Genomic DNA, 20,569 nt, shown 5'->3' with positions numbered 1-20,569 from the left:
CATGGGGATACTGGGCAGCTGTAAACCCCCCCTGCGTTTGCCTATGTGGCCGCTGCAGTCTGAATCACAGCTTCTCTCTGGCTGGTGGATGTTTGTGCTCAGTCACATGCTGTATCTGTGTTAGAGCTCCATGCCGTTCTCCACCTCGGTCTCCACTCCTCTTACTGTGCAGTGCACTACATTCTTTAAATGCCAACAGCTTTCCTGATAGCGAACCTTTGGAATCCTCTTCTTTGCATGTAAGCACTGGCAATGCTTGGGTCATTCACTTACTTCCTGCTGTTTGGCTACTATATTCAATTACTTCATTGCTGCTCTGGTGTTTACAAATTTTAGTACACTTTATTTTTTGTTCATGTTTTGTGCACCTTATAACATGTTTTGTGCATCTTTTATGGTTTCTGTCTAAGTTATGTATGGTAATGGTCGTTGACGCAACATTTTTGTAGGGACTACTTTTAATTAATGGTACCAGTGGCATTTTCGACAGTGTTGTTATTCACTTTCTTTATTAAAGCTGCTCAGCTTTGCGAGGAGTTGCCAGATGGTGTATAAATGTATCTAATTGCTAGTGCCTGTTCCACGTGACACCAGGAGCATGTAATGACATCCTACATGTGGCTTCAGGCAGGTAAAGGTGACAATGGACACTGGAGAAGGCCAGATTTGTGACTGCGTGACAGGTGAGCCTTCAACACCGCACACTGGCACAGGGGAGCCATATACAAATTAGGGGACTGTTGGTCGTCGGGATATTTAGATTGCCATTTGCCGTTACCGCCGTGCACGCAATCGAGCCCCTGCAACCAAGATTTTCCAGCATGATCGATCCTTTTGACCGGAGACCGCTGGGCTGACCGCGTTGTGCTACAGATTCTGATTCTCCTTCGATCTGATAAAATTATTGGATCAAAAAGCTGATCAGCACGCAAGTTCGAATAATGTATGGCACTCTGATTTTTGGTTGATGGTGTTAGGTGAAAACATAGTGTTTACAGGTGTACCCTAATGTCACTGACCTCTCCTCCAACAACAGATTGAAACTGGACCAATCAAATGCCGTTGCAGCTGATTTTGATTGCTCCACTTTCAATCTGCAAACTTACTGACCATCCATATTACCTACCGCCACCTTCCTATCACTAAAATCTACTTATTACTACGTGCCTGTAAATAGACACTCTATCACATGTTTTGTGTTACTGGTATAATTTGCTTGTAATCTGTATTATCTGCTGCTTGTTTCTAATATTGGCCTAGGTTTGGTTAATTCTGCATACTGTCATTGGCAATGTCTGCATACTGTTGGTATTCTATACTTGTCTTAGAAATATCTGCATTTCCTCGTGTGGTTTTATTTCATAAGAAGAGGGAGTATTACAAGGGGGTGTTGCTACTGTGCAGTGTGCATGTGCAAAACCCTTGGAACGGGAGCGCGATCAGGGTGGGCGTGGCTCGGGGCCGCATATGTGCAGTAGCCTCTGACTGGCCACGACCAGCCAGCTTTGAGGGGGTTGTCCATGCTGGCTGGAGGGTCGTGGAAGGACGGCGTGGGCACAGGATGACTGCAGGGGGCTGCAAGAAACCCCAGCTTTTTGTTTTAGACTTAAAGTGAAGCTGTCAGCCATACTATCTCAGAAATAAACCCACATATATAAGTAGATTTACACTTTCTCTACTTACATAACAAATGTATTGCACTGTGCACATTTTTATTTTAGTGATTTATCTATAGTAAAAAAAGATTCCATTTTGACTGTGTCTATCTTGAAGCCAATCCTGACATAATGTCCTCCCTTACTCTGTGTATTGAGAAATATTGGCCAGTCAGAGAGGAACAGTGGTGTGGGAGGGGAAGAGGCTTCAGCCAGTCAGGCTGCATTAGTTAAGCCTGAGGGGAAAGTAAAGAAGAAAAAAAAGAAAACCCAGCATGCCCTGCAACTTCTTTGTGCGCCAGATGTACCAAATAAGAGCCAGGGAAACTGGGGAATGATGTTTTATGGAGAAGAAAAGAAAGTGATTTTAACTTTTGGATTGCCTGGTTAGCATCCTTATTACTTGCTTACCAGATGATAATAAAGATTTTTTGTTGTTATGCCTCATAGTTGATCTTTAAAGAGGAACTCCAGTGAAAATAATGTAATAAAAAAAGTGCTTCATTTTTACAATAATTATGTATAAATGATTTAGTCAGTTTTGCCCATTGTCAAATATTTTAAATCCCTGATTTATATTCTGACATTTATCACATGGTGACATTTTTACTACTGGCAGGTGATGTAGCTGCTGCTTGCTGTTTTGGCAGTTGGAAACAGCTGTAAACAGCTATCTCCCACAATGCAACAGGGTTCACAGACAGGAAACTGCCAAGAGTATGTACTCAGAATTTCTTTGTGGGAGGGATTTCACCACAATATCAGCCATACAGCGCCCCCTGGTGGTCTTTTTGAGAAAAGGAATAGCTTTCTCATGTAAAAGGGGGTATCAGCTACTGATTGGGACAACGTTCAATTCTTGGTCAGAGTTTCTCTTTAAGTAACTCTTTAAATGGCGCCTATATTACAGAAACTGTAAATTTTCTACTTCTAGAAACAAATATATGCATTTGTTGGAGGTGGGGCCAGGCGTTTGTGTTGTCTCGCCTATAAGCAGACTGTAGATTATTGCCAGGCCAGCACAGACGCCTGGTAAGGCCGACACGGGGGATGTATTTTGTTTTTAATAGTTTTGACTTCTCCATCATCTCCTCCGTGCCGGAAAGTTTTCTTCGCCCCGCTGCGAGGATGGCAGTGCAGGTAATGGGATGAAATATGGCGCCCCGTGCACTCTTCATGCTCGGCTATGAATGATGTACATAATCAAGATTTATTATGTCTTTGAATTCTAATTGCCTGTTATGAATCACAGTTAATCACAATCAATGCGCAGTTAATGCAAAGTTCATTTAAACATATGCATTTCCTTTACATTTCCAGCACCGACACAGAGGTGACACTCACACTCAACAAAAAGGTTTTATTTCTCCAGCGATTGTGCCACGGAGAATGTGTATGAGGTCTTTAAAGTGTACCTGAGCCGAAACTCGGGATCACAATGAGATACTTACCTGAAGAGAGGGGAGCCTCAGAATCCTATTGGGCTTCCCTCTGTATTCTGATGAAACCCGTTGCTGAGTGCGGCTCCTCCTCCACATCCTCTGTTAGGAGCGCGGCCGCACACTTGCTGCACGAGCACGGCCGTGCATGCCTGTTGGCCAAAACGTGTTTGTTACTATGGTACAATAAAAGCATCTATAATTGCTTAAATCCAGGAAGAGACCAAGTTGTCTTTTTTTATCCTAGTGGTAGAGGGTAGGTCAGTGTGGGGATAGGATAAGATGACCGGTACGATCAATAGCAGGCAATTGTAGTGTCGGGCTTGTCTGGTCAATGACTATAGGTCAGGCTGTATGCCCATGTGACTGACCTATAGCCCAGCCCGTAACACCTATGCAAACGCCTACCTAACACAATACAGGTAGTCTCCGACTTACCAATGCCCGACTTAAAAACGACCCGCCGATACGAACGGCATGGTTTCTCTGTTTCCATGGGAACAAGCCCCAAAAAAATTTCAAATTGAACTTGTAGTTTTTGAGAAAATCGATTTAAAAAAACAAACAAATAAAAAATGGCTTTTAAACTTGTATAAACCAGTACAAAGGGCAGAGGTGACACAGAGGAGGACACTGGAGGCACAGAGGAGGTACAGGGGACAGAGATGTCACAATGTTCTGACTTAAGAACAGATTCAAGTTAAGAATGAACCTACAGTCCCTATCTCGTTCGTTAACCGAGGACTACCTGTACTACAGTACACCCTGCAGGTAGCTGTAGCATACAGACTGACAGATAGCAATCCACCCAGGGCCGTTTCTTGCCCCGTTCAGCCGGTTCTGCTGAACGGGGCGCTGATGAGAGACAGATGGGGGGGGGTGCCAGGCAGAAGCAGAAGGATGTGACTGCTAGGAGCCGGTGACGCGCGGATGCGGTGCAGCGAGAGGCAGGAGGAGCTGTGCGCACCAGCACGATCACCGGCTTCAGTTCGCGTATGTCGCGTACCCCGCCCCCCCCCCCCCCGGTGTGCCTCCCGTTGCTGCCTGCCTCTCTTGCAGACCTCAGCGCTGGCGGCGACCCAACCGGAGAGTGTCAGAGCAGAGCGCACACCCGCAGACAATGCACATGCGGAAGTGATGTCATTGACCATGACCACTTCCTGCATGAAGTGATGCTGGTGGTAGTGTGCGCTCTGCTCTGCCGTTCTCCGGTCGGGTCGCCGCCAGCTCTGAGGTCTGTGTAAGCCCTGCATAGCACCCTGCACAGCCCCCAGCATCCCGCCCAGCAAAGCACCCTGCAGAGCCCCCAGCATCCAGCCCAGCAAAGCACCCTGCAGAGCCCCCAGCATCCCGCCCAGCATAGCACCCTGCAGAGCACCCAGCACAGCAAGGCACCTTGCACAGCCCCCGGCATCCAGCCCAGCATAGCACCCTGCAGAGCCCCCAGCATCCAGCCCAGCAAAGCACCCTGCAGAGCCCCCAGCATCCCGCCCAGCAAAGCACCCTGCAGAGCCCCCAGCATCCAGCCCAGCAAAGCACCCTGCAGAGCCCCCAGCATCCAGCCCAGCAAAGCACCCTGCAGAGCCCCCAGCATCCAGCCCTGCAAAGCACCCTGCAGAGCCCCCAGCATCCCGCCCAGCATAGCACCCTGCAGAGCACCCAGCACAGCAAGGCACCTTGCACAGCCCCCGGCATCCAGCCCAGCATAGCACCCTGCAGAGCCCCCAGCATCCAGCCCAGCAAAGCACCCTGCAGAGCCCCCAGCATCCCGCCCAGCAAAGCACCCTGCAGAGCCCCAGCACCCAGCATAGCACCCTGCACAGTCCCCAGCATGCAGCCCAGCAAAGCACCCTGCACAGCACCCAGCCCAGCAAAGCACCCTGAACAGCGCCCAGCATAGCACCCTGCATGCAGCCCAGCAACACCCTGCACAGCCCCCAGCATTCAGTCCAGCAAAGCGCCCTGCACAGCCCAAAGCCCAGCAAAGCACCCTGCACAGCACTCAGCCCAGCAAAGCACCCTGCATTCAGCCCAGCAAAGCACCCTGCACAGCACCCAGCCCAGCAAAGCGCCCTATTGCTGCTATTAGTGTGTGTGTCTTGCCCTTGCTGCCGCTGCCCGCTAGCACCTCTGGCTCCGTGGTCCCCCGCCCGGACCCCCACCGATCCTGGCGCCTTCTTCCAGGACCAGAATCCAATTCCACCTGCCAGGATGGTGGACAACATCATGGTAAGTAGGCAGGCAGTCTATGTACTGCACTGCCTCTCTCTTTCTGACGTGGCTGTTGGGGGAGGGTGGCGCTCTTTTTGCCCTGGGCTGGTGGTCAGACCACCATACCACCATGGTCTGATTTTGACTGTGACTCCCTGGCTGGACTGTTAAGTTATCTAAGGGGGTGGCTGTGGGGTCAGGCCAGTGTGATTGCAACATGTACTGGGGGGGAGGGGGGGGGGTTGTGGGGTCAGGCCAGTGGGATTGCAACATGCACTGGGAGGGGGGCTGTGGGGTCAGGCCAGTGGGATTGCAGCATTATTATTATTTAGGATTTATATAGAGCTGACATATTACGCAGCGCTGTACAGAGAATATAGTCTTGTCATTAACTGTCCCTCAGAGGAGCTCACAATCTAATCCCTACTATAGTCCTATGTCTATGTATGTACAGTGTAGTGTATGTATCATAGTCTAGGGCCAATTTTTTAGAGTGAAGCCAAATAACTTATCTGTATGTTTTTGGTATGTGGGAGGAAACCGTAGTGCCCGGAGGAAACCCACGCAGACACGGGGAGAACATACAAACTCCTTGCAGATGTTGACCTGGCTGGGATTCGAACCGGGAACCCAGCGTTGCAAGGCGAGAGCGCTAACCACTATGCCACCGTGCTGTCCCATGTACTGGGAGGGGGGTTGTGGGGTCAGGCCAGTGGGATTGCAACATTTCTCTCAATAAACCTTGTGTTAAGCATAAGTAAAAAAAAATAAAAAATGGTGAGTTGGTTTCAAGAAGCCTTTTGACATGATTTCACTTAGCAGCTCTGATTTTGGGGAAGTAAGGGGGGGGGCATATTTTTTGACTCTCGAACTGGGTGAAATTTAGCCTAGAAACTGCCCTGAATCCACCAAATAGAACCTATAACCTAAGCAATGCAATGGGCACAGTATTCATAAATATATGTATGATAGTCACCTGAGGCCTGTAGGATGAGGCACTCCAGACAAATGGACCAGATGACTGCAGAGGCAGGTATTACAGAGTAGCAAGACAGTCCAGGACACTTCCAGAGATCACGTGGTCTTTAGAAAAGCTGATTTTGGTCCAGGCAGCGTTCATGTAAGTCCTTGTCCAAAGCAGAGGCCAATCCAGGCATCTAGTAGGCGTAGTCCAGGTACAATAGCAGAGTCGGCAGCAGGTAATCCAGTAGAGAAAGCATAGTCAGGATACAAGGCAGAAGTCGGCAACAGGAATCACTCAGAAGCTAAACGTGTTTAGGACAAAAGGCAGAGTTGGCAACAGGAATCAATCAGAGGTTAATGTGGTCAGAATACAAGGCCGAGTCAGCAACAGGAATCAATAGTTTTTGTGAGCGCATATCCAGCAACAAGCCAAAGCTAAATGCTATCACGGGCGATGACTGGGATCGCTCACCATGCTTAAATACAAGGACTAACCAATCAGAAACAAACAGAATCGAAAACAACCAATAGAAACCTGGTGTGTCAGCTGATTAGCTGACACGCAACACACACACACGTGGTTACTGTTTACATCGGCAGGGCGCATACTGAGAACGCACCCTCCACCTATCCAATGGGAGCTGAGCGCCGTCCTGCGCTCCAGTGATGTCAGCAGCTCGCCGGGACCTGGATATCCGAGCTGCAGCCCGGGACTCGACGTTCTGCCGCAAAGGTATTACAAGTAGTGAGTGTCGGTAACATTACCGATATTCTACAATTGACAATGTCTTGTGCCCAAATCACGATTCAGTGCTCTTAAAGGACAACTGTAGGGAGAGGTATAAGGAGGCTGCCATATTTATTCCTCCTTAAGTAATACCAGTTTCCTGGCAGCCCTGCTAATGTCTTTGGATGCAGTAGTAACTGAATAACACCAGAAACAAGCATGCAGCTAATCTTATCAGTTCCGACATTAATGTCGGAAACACCTCATATGCTGCATGCTTGTTTAAGGGCTGTGGCTAAAAGTATTAGAGACAGAGGATCAGCAGGACAGCCAGGCAACTGGTATTGCACAAAAGGGAAAAAACATGGCCACCTCCCTACATTTGTCCTTTAAATGTATACGGCTGAGTCCCTTGTCTCTGGTACAATGGCAGGCTTTCATGTTTGACTGGTGTGTGCCTTTAATTAGCATGAGATGTAATATTAATGGGCGGAATGTGGCGAGCCTAGCTGATGTTGAACAGGTCTGCACTGATTTAGCAAGCATTAACCTGCTATTGATTTATTTGGGATATAAATGGTCGTGCCGACAACCTGAAGACTAGACTTCTTAAAATTGCTGACCCAATTACTATTAAACCGTTTGATGACACATTAATACGTCCATTTGGACTAGTAAAATACAGTCCCGGAGAAGTGTGGTGGATGTTTCGGGGGTGAAAAATGGAGACATAAGTTTATTTAAAATAATTATTGACCTGCGCCGACCTCTTCATTTCATATCCACTGATCATTCCCGAGGTAAGTAATTAGATTTTTATAGCTGGAGATTATAATCAATGCTACACAGCCATCTTTATTGATTCAATCAGGGCCTTTGCTCTGAAGACCGCTAACTATTTCAACAAAACTTGTAAGCCTTCAATTACAAATACAATCAGACAGATTGATACGTGAAACGTAGAGATAAAGGCAAACTGCATCTCAGATGGTTCAGCGGAATGGAACAATATTTATTATACACACAAGCGGTCAGGCGACATGTAGCTTAGATCATATATGGATAGAAGAAAATTTGAGGATACCCATTACATGATGCAAAGTGTAATAATCCTTTTTTACATAGTTACATTGTTAGTTTGGTTGAAAAAAGACATCCGTCCTTCAAGTCCAAACAGAATTTTTTTTTTAGAAACCCCATCCTGAACATGCGCACATATCACAGTTGATCCAGGGGAAGGCAAAAAAACCTTACATGGCCTGGGCCAATTAGCCTTAAAAGGGAAAAATACCTTCCTGATTTCAGATGGCTTTCAAATAAATCCCTGGATCAGCACTCCTGGGAATGACCTAATAATTATAGCTGTGGATAGCCTTCAATGCAAGGAAAGCATCCAAGACCTCTTTAAATGCAGATATGGAGTTTGCCATAACTACTTCCTGAGGTAATATAGTCCAGATTTTAACCAGATATTATTTTTTCATAGTGAATACTAGAGTAATTGGGAATCAACATCACACGTATGATAATTTACTATGCACTTTTAGCAGCGTAACTTGCGAATTTTCGACCACAGTCATTTCCTGCATCGAAAATGCTATTTTCAAAAAAGATATTTGCATGAATACATTGTATTTTCATTATGTCAATTTTTGCAAAAAAAAAAAGCCCAAAATTCCGCCAAAATTGCCAGTATTTTCGCCCTAAATGGACATTCAAGAGTTAAGAGCAACTTGCCTTTCGAAGCTAAACAAAGCAAAAAATTCAGGAAAAAAAAAAAAAAAATCACACCTTTTAAGGCGAAAAATCGCTAAAACGGTGAAAAAAAATCATAAACTTATTGCAAAAAGATTTTCAAAAGCTTTTTTGCTCGAAAGTAGAATTTTACATTATGTTTGCAAACATTAATGCGAAAAGAACATCTGCATTTTTGCTCATTACTGACTCTTAGGGATCATACACACATCAGACTTTGGAAAATGAAAGATCACAGACCAATTTTACCCCCTTCCATGTAGTATGAGAGCCATACTCTACACAGTCTATTCTATGGAGCTGCACTCCCCATCAGACAGAAATGTTTGCAAGGTGCTGCACACACAGATGCTGTACACATTCAAAAGATCAGTATCTGCAAAAGATCTGTTCCTGCAAAATGCATTCATAGTCTATGATATCTGCAGATCATCATACACGCCTTGTTTAACAGACATTCATCTGCAGATCAGATCCACCAGGATGGATTTTCAGATCTGCAGATGATTGTTTAGATATGCAGACGAATGTCTGTTAAATAAGGTGTGTATGATGATCTGCAGATCTCATAGACTATGAATGCATTTTGCAGGAACGGATCTTTGGCAGGAACAGATCTTTTGCAGATACTGATCTTTTGAATGTGTACAGCATCTTTGTGTGCAGCATCTTGCAAAGATTTTTATCTGATGGGGAGTTCAGCTCAATAGAATAGACTGTGTAGAGTATGACTCTCATACTACATGGAAGGTGGTAAAATTGGTCTAAGATCTTTCATGAATCTTTCAAGTTTGTACACACCATTAGTCCAGGTAGACATTAGTGGAACAAGTCAGTACTAGTGACAATACACAAACTACTACTAGTACAATGTTGATAATGTAACAGAGACACCTATAGGCTGGAGGCAAGAGCTACACAGTACAGTAGCCAAGTCAATATATATATATAAATAGATACATATTTGTTCTACTTACATAATATATGTACTGTACTGCCCACATTTTGATTTCAGTGAATTTTATAAAGTAAATAAAGAGAAAACTATTCCAGGCATTTTCCATCTTTACTGCCTCTGACTGAAGCCAATCCTGCTAGAAACTGCACTGTCATGTCTAATTTGCTTTGCAAACATATGTGAGCACAGCATAGATCATATTTCAGCAGCTTCTGAAGAGGGGCAAGGTGTATTTCCCTTCGCAACCTCGTATCACACTGAACTGCCCTCAGCCAATCAGTGAGGAGCATAAATGTGAGAGTGGAGGTAACAAGCTTCCCTCTCCCAGGCAATGTACCAGTATAGAGCTAGACTGACTGAGCAAAGATTTATTACAGCAAAAACATTTATGATTATATTGGAATGCTTGCAATGCAGACTGCATGTAGACTACATATTGAACACAGAGCAGTGGGTAAATGGAATTTGATTTTGTGGCTAACAATACCCTGTAAGTGTCCAGTTTTAAAATTTATATTTTAACATCGAAATTTCCTCTCCTGATGTGTAACTCAGGTTCACTTAAATATTTTTTTTTTTTTTTTTAAACCAAAATAAACGTTTATTGGGAGGATTTAACGTCATATACAAGGCAAGAGTTGGGCATCCAGTTATAAACAAATAGGCATCATAGTAACAGTAGTACATAGGTATTCACGTATAGAAGTACAAGGGATCTAATTACAAGATTCAGATAAATACATAGGGCATAAATACTGTATCTGTTGTCTCAGCGTTCATAAGCATAGACATAGTTTTAAATTGTATTACAGGAAGCTTACTTCGCAACACTAAATCACCGATTTTCCCATCTGTCCCATATTAAATGAAATTTCTTTTGTGCTCCCCTGTGCGCGTATACAAGCTTTTTGTAGGGTAATGCAGTGCTGATACGTTTAATCCAATTGTCATATGAGGGTGGTGTGGGCGCAAGCCATCTACACGCCACCTCTTGTCTACCTGTAAATAGCACTTCTGTCAGAAATGATTTAAGAGCATTATCTAATGCTTCATCTTGTATGACTCCAAGGAGGCACAATAAAGGGTCGTAACTTATGGGGCAGCCCATCTTGTCGTGTAAAAATTTAACTACTTGGGACCAAAAAGCTGCCACAACTGGACAACTCCAGATGAGGTGATAGAATGAAGGGGATGCTTCCTGACACTTAGGGCAGTTGTTGGAAGATTGTGGGTTGTATTTACAAAGCTGCCTAGGGATTAAGTAGGCCTGATGCAAAATGTATATTTGCGTGATACGATCGCGTATACATGGGGACACTTTCTTGGGGGCGAATAGGGCGTCATCCCAGTCTTCATCTGCAATATCGAGTCCACATGAAACCCATCGGTTGCGTGATTCAGTGGTAAGTTCCTCGGCACCAAAGTCTAAAAGTGTTTTGTATAGCTCACCTATCATGTGCCTAACTGGACCATTTTTGAGCATTTCAATAATGGGAGAGCCATATACTTGTATAGGTGTCTTAGGAAATTGCTTACAAAAAGCGTGTTTTAATTGCCAGTATCGAAACTCTTGGTTCGTGGGGATGTGGTAGGTAGAGACTAAGAGGGCAAAAGAAGCAATCTGCCCATTTGATATGATGTTTTCAAGGAATATTATCCCTCTAGCTATCCAGAAAGAGGGGTCAGGGATGGTGCCAAATTCTGAAAGATTAGGGTTGTACCATAGGGGAGTGTGTTTTCCTGTACCTTTGGTGCTATACATTTTAGTGATGGCTTTCCATACTTGAGATGCCTGCATCAGAATTGTGTTGTGTTTTTTCTTTTGTGGTATATAACACCTCAGAGTGTCCATTGCAGGGCTTTCTAAAACAGGATCTAATAGATATCCAAGTGGTTCTATATTTGTGGTTGGGGGGACAGTGAACCAAGCCGATATATGTTGCAGCTGCGATGCGAAGTAGTATTTCTGAAATACTGGAAACGCAATTCCGCCAAGGTTCATTGGGTTTTGTAGTAGCGTGTTTTTAAGTTTGGCCCTGCCCTTACCCCAGAGGAAACTCAAGAGTATTGATTTCAATTTTTTAAAGAAGGTATTTGGGATGTAAATTGGGGAGTGATGAAGTATATATAGTATTTTGGGGAGTAAAATCATTTTTATTAAACTATTCCTGCCCATCACTGCTAGGGGTAATTTTGCCCAAGTGTTGCATCTGGACTGTACGAGGGGTAACAGGTTATATACGACCTGCTTCAAGTATTGTATTGGATCTATGTGGATTTGTATGCCAAGATATTTAAAGGTATTGACTATTTGAAGGGGCGGGGGGGTATTTGAGTCGGGAGGAGACCAGGGGTCTAATGGAAGTAGTACTGACTTAGAGATATTAACCCGCAGCCCAGAGTAATAGCTTGATTCCTCTATAATTTCAAGGGCACAAGACAGGGATGAGGCCCCATCAGCCAGATATAAGATGGTATCATCTGCATACATACTAATTTTATCTTCGGTAGATTTAGTCTTGAATCCTACTATATCAGGTAAAGCCCGAATGCGGCAGGCCAAAGGTTCCGCCACCAGAGCGTACAATAGTGGAGACAGGGGGCATCCCTGTCTCGTGCCCCTACCCAGAGGGAAAGACTTAGAGATCCACCCGTTGGTGCTAACTCTGGCCGAGGGATTTGAATACAGAATACGAACCCATCTCTGGAAATTTTCCCCAATACCAAACCTGGCAAGGACCGCCGACAGGAATGACCATTCAACCGTATCAAAGGCTTTGGCCATGTCTAATGAGGCAATGACTCGTGCCCCTTTATTTATATGGTTGGCTTGTATGTTTGTAAATAGTCGCCTGATATTAATTGCCGTGTTTTTCCCTGGCATGAAGCCAGTTTGGTCTTCATGTACAAGGGTTAGAATTACCTCGTTTAGTCTTATGGCGAGTACTTTTGCTAAAATCTTAACATCTGTAGGTAGAAGCGAGATCGGTCTGTAGGAGTCGCATTGAAGCGGGTCCTTACCAGGCTTAGGTAGCACAACTATTAGGGCCTCATTCATAGATGTGGGGAGACTCTGCTTCTCAAAGGCCTCGGTAAAAACCTCCAGTATGGGCTGGGCCAAAATATCTGAGTATTTTTTGTACAGGTCTAAGGGGATGCCATCGAGTCCTGGAGCCTTTTTTGAGGGGAAACTAGCGATGGCGGATTCAATTTCGTCTAAAGTGATGGGCAGGTCTAGTTGCGAGCGCTGTGCCTCTGAGAGTCTAGGGAGAGTAATTTCGGCCAAATAAATTTCAGAGTCCGACTGTGAAGCTATGGTTCGACTAGTGTATAAGTGTTGATAATAGTCTGCAAATGTGGAGTTTACTTCTTGGGGGGTGTTGACCAGTGTACCCTGGCAGGAAGCAATTTGAGGGATAACCGGTGGAGAGGAGTGGATTTTGGCTATTTTAGCTAGTAATGTGCCTGCCTTTTCGCCTTGCTCGTATACCATTTGCTTATTGAAAAAGATTTTACTTAAGGCTAGTTCTTCCAGTAATTCCTTATGGGCCCTCTGGGCGATTTGCCATGTCTGTTTATTTGAGGGGGAGTTATCTTTGTGATATAGGGTTTCTGCTTGAGTAACCTGTAGGGCCAGAGTTTTTAGTCTAGCTTTGGTGTCTCCTTTGCATCTAGCTACTGCCTGTATCAGAGCACCCCTCAAAAATGCCTTGAAGGTGTCCCATACCAGGGCTCGGTTTTCTTCATCTCTGTGGATAAAAAAGAATTCTATGATTTGTTTTGCAAGTGGATTATCATTTGGCAGAAGTTCAAGCCAAAAAGGATTAAATTTCCAGAATTTAAATGGGGGAGAGACACCCCATTGCAGTTTAAGGCATAAGGGGGAGTGATCCGACACCAGGCGTGGCAGAATGGAAATATCAACCACCAGGTGGAGAAGGTATCTGGTAAGTAGGAACATGTCTAAACGTGAAAAGGAGTTATAAGTACTGGATTCACAAGTGTACCCAGGGGTTTGTGGGTATTTAATCCGCCAGATGTCAGCTAGATCCATTTCTTTTAGTAAAAGAGAAAATTGAGTCTGTTTATTTACCTGTGGGGGAGATCTGTCAAGAGCTGCATTACAGATGTTGTTAAAGTCTCCCATCCATAGTGCAGAGACTCCTGAATATTTAAGCATAAATTTGAGACCTTCTTTCAGTACCTGTGAGCTAAAAGGCGGAGGTATATATATTGCCAGCAGTAGAATAGGTTCGCTAGCTATGGTACAATGCATAAATATATACCGGCCCATGGGATCTGTCACTACTTCCAGCGCCCTAAATAATAAATGTCTCCCAATAAGAATTGACACCCCTCGAGAATATTGTGAATATGAGGCATGAAAGGACCAACCAATCCAACCTCGGCGCAAAGCTAGTAATTTTGAGCCTGTTAGGTGAGTTTCTGTAAGGGTAATTATATCTGGTTTATACCCCTTTAAGTATTGTAATACAACATTTCTTTTGATTTTATCATTAAGGCCACGTACATTCCAATTGATTACGCTAAGTGATTGCATTTTCGTCTGTTAAGAGCTCTAGTAGTAACACATCCCATTGTGACCATGATAGCCCATATAAATTACAGAGTTTCCAATACCCGAAAATCTTGCCCCGATTGATTACATTCAAACACAGTTTAGCCCAAAAGTTTCCCACCCTGCTCAACCATAAAACTAGGCTGAGCTTAAACCCTAAACCCAAACCAAACCAATATACAAATAGGTACAGGTGTAAAGGCACACCTACATACACCTGCTGGGGAACCGGTCGAGGTGCGTCAGTTACATCTCCTGTCTGCATTAGCAAGCCAATAAGGCAAGGTGTTGGAGAATGCAATGGCACAGCTCTACCGGTGCAGGACACGTGATGTAATTATTATCAATGTATATCCACATTTTAAACCTGGAAAGCATTAATGCCAACGTGGGAGCCAGACTGACACAAGTAGGGAGGAGGGGGAAGGGGTCCAGTGACGGCAAGAGGATTCAAGTCCTCTGCGGTGTAGACGATTGGATAGGGAACATAAAGGGGAGACAGAGGATAGGCAACATGGGGAAAAGAGTAGTGCATCATGTGTAGCAAGGCAACATTTGTAATTTCCCATCACATTGATAAAAATATTAAAGACATTGATATTAATATCGCTTAGTAACCAGGGTGGTGCACACAATGTACCGGTGGTCGAAGTCCTTTCCCTCCCCAGGACCCCCGTACCCCACCCACGACCAGAGCGTATATATGCGATCGGCCTATGATCAATAGTATGCAATATAACCGTTTCTGTGGATTCCCAGTAAGTATTTTAGTGTTCTATATATGTAGTAGACATAATATAACAGGGATAAGTTGGATAGTATGCAAGTGACGCAGCTTGTATTTTTCCCCCGTTTGTGCATCTCGGAAAAGTTCAGCTTCGACGTGATATGCTTGAGTGGTAGGATATGCGGATCCGTAGGAACCTCGCATTACTGCACAATGTCTTAAGGGGTCGGATGGTCTGTCCACAGAGGCAGTGTGAAAACATAGCGATCCAAAAAGTATAACTTATGAACAAGAACATGTATAAGTAGGAGAATAAACAATATCCTAGGGGCTCTGTGGGTGGGTGGTGAAAAAGAAGGGGACCTCCATGTAATCATTGAGGGCCTAAGATAGTGACAAGGCCTAACGGGCCTTTCGAATGCAGAGGCTCAATTGTAACTCACAGTTAGTGTTCAATCATAGAGGCTGCGTCAATCTTCTTCTCTGGAAGGAGAGCGGCGGACTTTAGATCGTGCTTCCAACCATTTGGTGACATCTTTGGGGTGCTCAAAGAAGTGCGTTTTCCCATCTGCTTCTATACGCAGCTTGGCAGGAAATAGCATGGCGTATGTAATGGAGGCATCTCTCAAGGAACGCTTCACTGAAGCAAACTGCGCACGTTGCTTCTGCACCTCGGTAGAATAATCCGGGTAGAAGGAGATTCTGGTATTTTGGTATGCAATATCACCTTTTGCTCTTGCTGCCTTTAAAATAGCATCCCGGTCCCGGTAATTCAGTACTTTAAATATGAAGGTACGCGGTGGTAGGCCGGGAGCCGGTACTCTTGGAGAAATTCGGTGTGCCCGCTCCACAACAAAGACCGCTGAGAAGCAGTCCCGCCCAAAGGTATCTATTAGGAGTTTTTCAGTGAAGTCCTCCGGAGCCGTCCCCTCCACCTTCTCCGGTAACCCAACTATGCGAATGTTTGAGCGGCGGTTACGATTTTCAAGGTCCTCCTGTCTATTGCACACCGTCTTGGCGTCTTGCTTCATGGTGCGAATAGTGGCGGGAATAGGCTTTACCTCGTCTTCCAGCTTCCCTATGCGGTCCTCGGTATCTGTCACACGGGAACGGAGGGTATGCATATCTTGTCGTAGGAGTGACACATCAGTCCTTACCTCTTCTAGTTTAGTGTTTATATTAGAGAGGGTTGTTTGGCAGCTAGTGATGGCCTCCATTATTTGCCGGAGAGAGGGCGTGGGCGGCTCCTCGTCCGAGGAGTCCTCTTCCTCCTGGCCGTGCTTAAACTGTTGAAGCTTGGAAGCGGCCTCGGTGTTGCGTATCCGGGACATCTTGATGTCAGATTGTTCAGCACGTCGAGCAGAATACGAATCTGATGTGTTTTTCCAGGTAAAAGGGATGTTCAGAGCAGTATTTCAAGGATTTTGGGTGTCCTGCACGGGAGCTCTCCGGGAAAGCGTCCTCACATCTCAGCTTCCGGTCACGCCCCCCAGGTTCACTTAAATATAGTCCTGTCCTGTAGAGGACTTCATAACGGCAAAGTGGTAGGGCTGTATTCAGCAGTGCGGGAGGCTGCCAGTAGCGAAGCTGTACTGAGCCCATGTTTTTCCATGTGTTTGGCTGGACTGACTAGTCGTGCGAAAAACCAACCACTCCTACTCTACCGGTTGTTCCCCTATCTTCTTACTGTTGCCATAGAAGTTGGATGTTGGAGTCAGTTCATGATTTCTGTCCCCTGACGTTCTCCTCCTGCTTGTGATCTCCCTGCATGGCCCACCCTCTCCTTCTACACAGCTCGCTACTCCACCTTTGGTCTGGTACATACCAGGTGTGCCTAACCCAATTATTTTATCAAATGTATACAGGTAGGTGACACACATGGAATGGAGAGGGACACAGAGTAGCTTTTCACAAAGAAGAGGGCCAAGGTCAATTTGGGAGCATCAGAATGCTCAGATTCAGTTTTACCAATTACAAATCATAGAGCTCGCCCAATTTTTTTTTTATGGGGCTTCCTACTTTTGCGCTTTCTTCTTGATTGCTTCTCCTCCATTACCCCAAAGGTCCAGAAGGCACTTTTCAGGGTTATAAAACAAGTGTGACTATTATGGCCCACTCCCCCCCCCCCATAAACAGCTGCACCAAGGACCACCAGGTGGCGCTGCATCAGATTAAGGAGACTGCAGAAGAAGTTGGTCCCGCCAAAGAGAATCAGGAATTATGGCTGCCTACAGTAAATGGACAACTTGATTGCCATCATTGACACTAATGTTCATTTAATGCAGATTTGCTGCAGAGGGGACGGTTAGGTGTCAGGAAGGGGGTTTTCCCTGGGGGAGTGGTTAATGCTAGATGTCAGGAAAGGGGCTGGGGTAGGGGGCCAGTTAAGGTTAGGCACCAGGAAGGGAGCTTGCATGGGGGGGCATTAAAGGTTAGAAGTCAGGAAAGGGGTTTGGGGCAACGGGGGCGCTTAGGGTTAAGCTTCGGTTAAACATTGCGGGGTGGTTAGAGTTAGGTATGTGTGTGAGAGAGTAGGGTTAGGTTTACTAGCTTTAGTAAAAATTAGTTATTTTACAAACGGTAAAGTAACACTCTAAAATAGTTGAGTACTGGTAAATGTTAACGATATTCTACTATGGGCTATATCCAGGAACCCAAACTTCCTGGCACCTTTATTTCGCATTAGTCCCCAGAGGCCTGAGCTGAAGGTGTTGCACCCTCAGTTTTTATTCCTCTTTCTGCAGTTTGGATTAAAGTGAACCTGATCTCTTGCCCAGGACACAAGGAAAACAGAGACAAATACACCCAGTGAGTTTTTAGAGAGACGGGACTGTCTAAATCCCCCATCTTCAAGTAAATACAAGTGTAATCTGATCTCTCAGCTGTGTCAGCGCAGCATTTCTGGAGACACAGCTAATTTGTAAACGTAGGATGTTAACCCTTTGTCTGCTTTCGGGATTGATTGCAAGAGTTCTGTAAGCTGTAACAAATAACTGTTTTTCTTTAAAAGAGGAACTGTCACGAAAATCTTAAAATGTAAAACTCATACACATAGGAAGTACATTTTTCTCAGAGTAAAATGAGCTATAAATGACTTTTCTCCTATATTGCTGTCTCTACAGTAAGTAGTATAAATCAGACATTCCCGACAGCTTTTGGACTAGCCCACCTTTTCATAGGGGGGTACTCAGGGTTTTCTTTATTTTAAAAAGCACTTAGTGAATGGCAGTTTCTCCGTCCAACTGCCAAAATAGTGTGAAGCGAGCAGGGAGGCTGGCCAGCAACTTTGTATTCATAATTTTCAAGGAATGTCTTTATAAAGAATAAGGGCCATGCTGAGAATCCCCCATGAAGAGATGGACTAGCCCAAAACCTGCCGAAATTGTCAGATTTCTACTACCTCCTACTGTAAGTGATAGCAACATAGGAGAAAAGTAATTTATAGCTCATTTTACTCTGGGAGAAATTTACTTCTTATTTGTATGTGTTTTAAATGTTAAGATTGTCACAACAGTTCCTCTTTAAAGGTTGTTATGCTATTGCTTATCTTTTAGAGCAGAGAGGAAGTTCTTAATTCAGGTCCGCTTTAAAGAGAACCTGAACTGAAAATAAAAAGTCAAAATAACCATACACAGGTCATACTTACCTCCTGCGTAGTCTACTCCCCAATCTCTTTATCCTCTCCTGCGTCCCATTTGTACACTGTGATCAATGGAATTCTCCATCCTCCATTTTAAAAATGGCCGTTACCCCAGAACAGCTTCCTGGTCAGCATACTGTTAAACTGTAATATCACCCACTTGAGCCATGGAGAAACATGGACATTACCTTGTAACTGACAGCTGCTGATATATAACTGACAGCAACTGGTATATTTCAGTTCTGACAAAATATTGTCAGAACTGGAAGGGATCACTGTAAGAAGGTAATGGTGAGCCTCTGAGAGGAACTGACGGTGATTTTAGTATGTAATATTCATTTGCAGCTAAGTCTTGTGTTTATTTTGAATATTTTTACTCACTTCAGGTTCCCTTTAAGGTTTTTTTTACAAGACCACTTAAAATCAATTTTTCACAAAACTATCTCTGCGCTGTTTGATGTCAGGTGTGTTGAGCCACTGGCCGATTACCCACCTGTTCTGCGAGGGGCAGAAGAAATAGAACGCTGTCATCCTGGCTTTTGTTGGGCCGAGCCGCGTTCCATCGCCATGAGCGAGCGTGATGTGTGCGCCGTCTCCGCGGAGAATAATCCATTGATTATGTTATTCTCTCCGTCGCCTTTTTGTCGCAGCCCTAATAATCATTCGCCGGGACTTCCATTGTGCTCCTTAAAGCAGCATATTTATTACAGATAAAAAGGGATAAATGAGGCTGACATTAAACAAATAAATAAGAAGTAAACTCAGTCATTGTCGGCGGAGGATAACCGCGTAAAATCTTTAAGATGTAAAAAAAAAAAAAAAATTTGGGCTCCTCAATTACTCTAATTGATTGTTCGGCGCGCTCAGTCAGCCAAAAGTAGAGGGAAACTTTGTCCAGAGATCATTAGTTTTTCTCCATTTGGAGATTAATCACGAGGAGCTCTGGCTCTTTAATTCCGTAATTTGTATATTTAATGGGCTGCAGTAGAATCTATGACAGTAATTAGCATTGCCTGAAAACTCATTAATACGCAACAACATGATTAATGCAGCATTAATGCAAACATGACTGAACTTATTTGGGTTATGTGGTGAAGAGGCTCCGGTTAAACTCTCCGGTTTGTCTTACAAGTGGTAAAAAGAGCGGTTCGGTTTGTAGAGCGGCGTACGGCGATTGGATGCGCACCATTTTTTAAAAGGATAACAGTCCGGCTAGTGTTATGCTTTTTGCACCCAGAGCCAACTGGATTGAGCTCTTCCCCCTCTATGCAATCTATAGTGCAGAGCGTAGTAAGGTTAGCACACCGCATTAAATGCAGTCTTCGTTTATTGAGTCAGCACACGCTTAAAGAGAAACCGTAACCAAGAATTGAACTTCATCCCAATCAGTAGCTGATACCCTCTTTCCCATGAGAAATCTTTTCCTTTTCTCACACGGATCATCAGGGGGCGCTGTATGGCTGATATTGTGGTGAAACCCCTCCCACAGTGTGATGTCAGCGCATAACTAGTTATGGTCGCATAACCAGGGCCGGTCCTCTCATGAAGCAAAGTGAAACATTTGCATCAGGCGCAGAGATTACAGGGGCAGCATTTTTGTAACAGCATGCAGTCAAAGTAGGAGGAGAAGCGAGAGAAGAGCGAGGTGAAGAGGTCATCATTGTGGAAAAGCAGCTTATTGTGCTGTGTGAGGAGTCTAACAGTGAGCAGCAGTGTTTAATTTGACTTGCATAGCAGAAGGGAGGAGCTGGCACTGTTATCCTAACTGAGGAGGGGCGCATCCTCACAAGTTTGCCTCAGGCAGCAAAAAGTTTCAAAACTTTCACAAATAGACCCAAGAAAAAAAATGAAATTTCACCTGTACACTGAGCGAGTCTGCCTCAGTTGAGCGCGCATGCAGCGCCCACATACCTTA

The 20,569-nt window shown here is 44.6% G+C and overlaps 1 protein-coding gene across 8 annotated transcripts in view; it reads left to right on the top strand.

The window, feature by feature from the left end:
- USH2A (usherin) overlaps positions 1-20,569 on the top strand; it is a 1,078,291-nt gene that overhangs the window by 340,075 nt on the left and 717,647 nt on the right. The window contains exon 22 of one of the 8 annotated variants that reach the window (XM_068232889.1): positions 2,976-3,180. The exons of the other annotated variants lie outside the window; for them this stretch is intronic. Coding sequence (XP_068088990.1) covers positions 2,976-2,992 — 17 coding nt within the window. The 3' untranslated portion in view covers positions 2,993-3,180. Of the gene's footprint in view, positions 1-2,975; positions 3,181-20,569 lie in introns of those variants that run through there. 8 annotated transcript variants of the gene reach the window in all.

This window comes from Hyperolius riggenbachi, chromosome 4 (genome assembly GCF_040937935.1).
Source record: "Hyperolius riggenbachi isolate aHypRig1 chromosome 4, aHypRig1.pri, whole genome shotgun sequence".
NCBI lineage: Eukaryota > Metazoa > Chordata > Amphibia > Anura > Hyperoliidae > Hyperolius > Hyperolius riggenbachi.
This window is presented reverse-complemented; position numbering and strand designations above follow the sequence as displayed.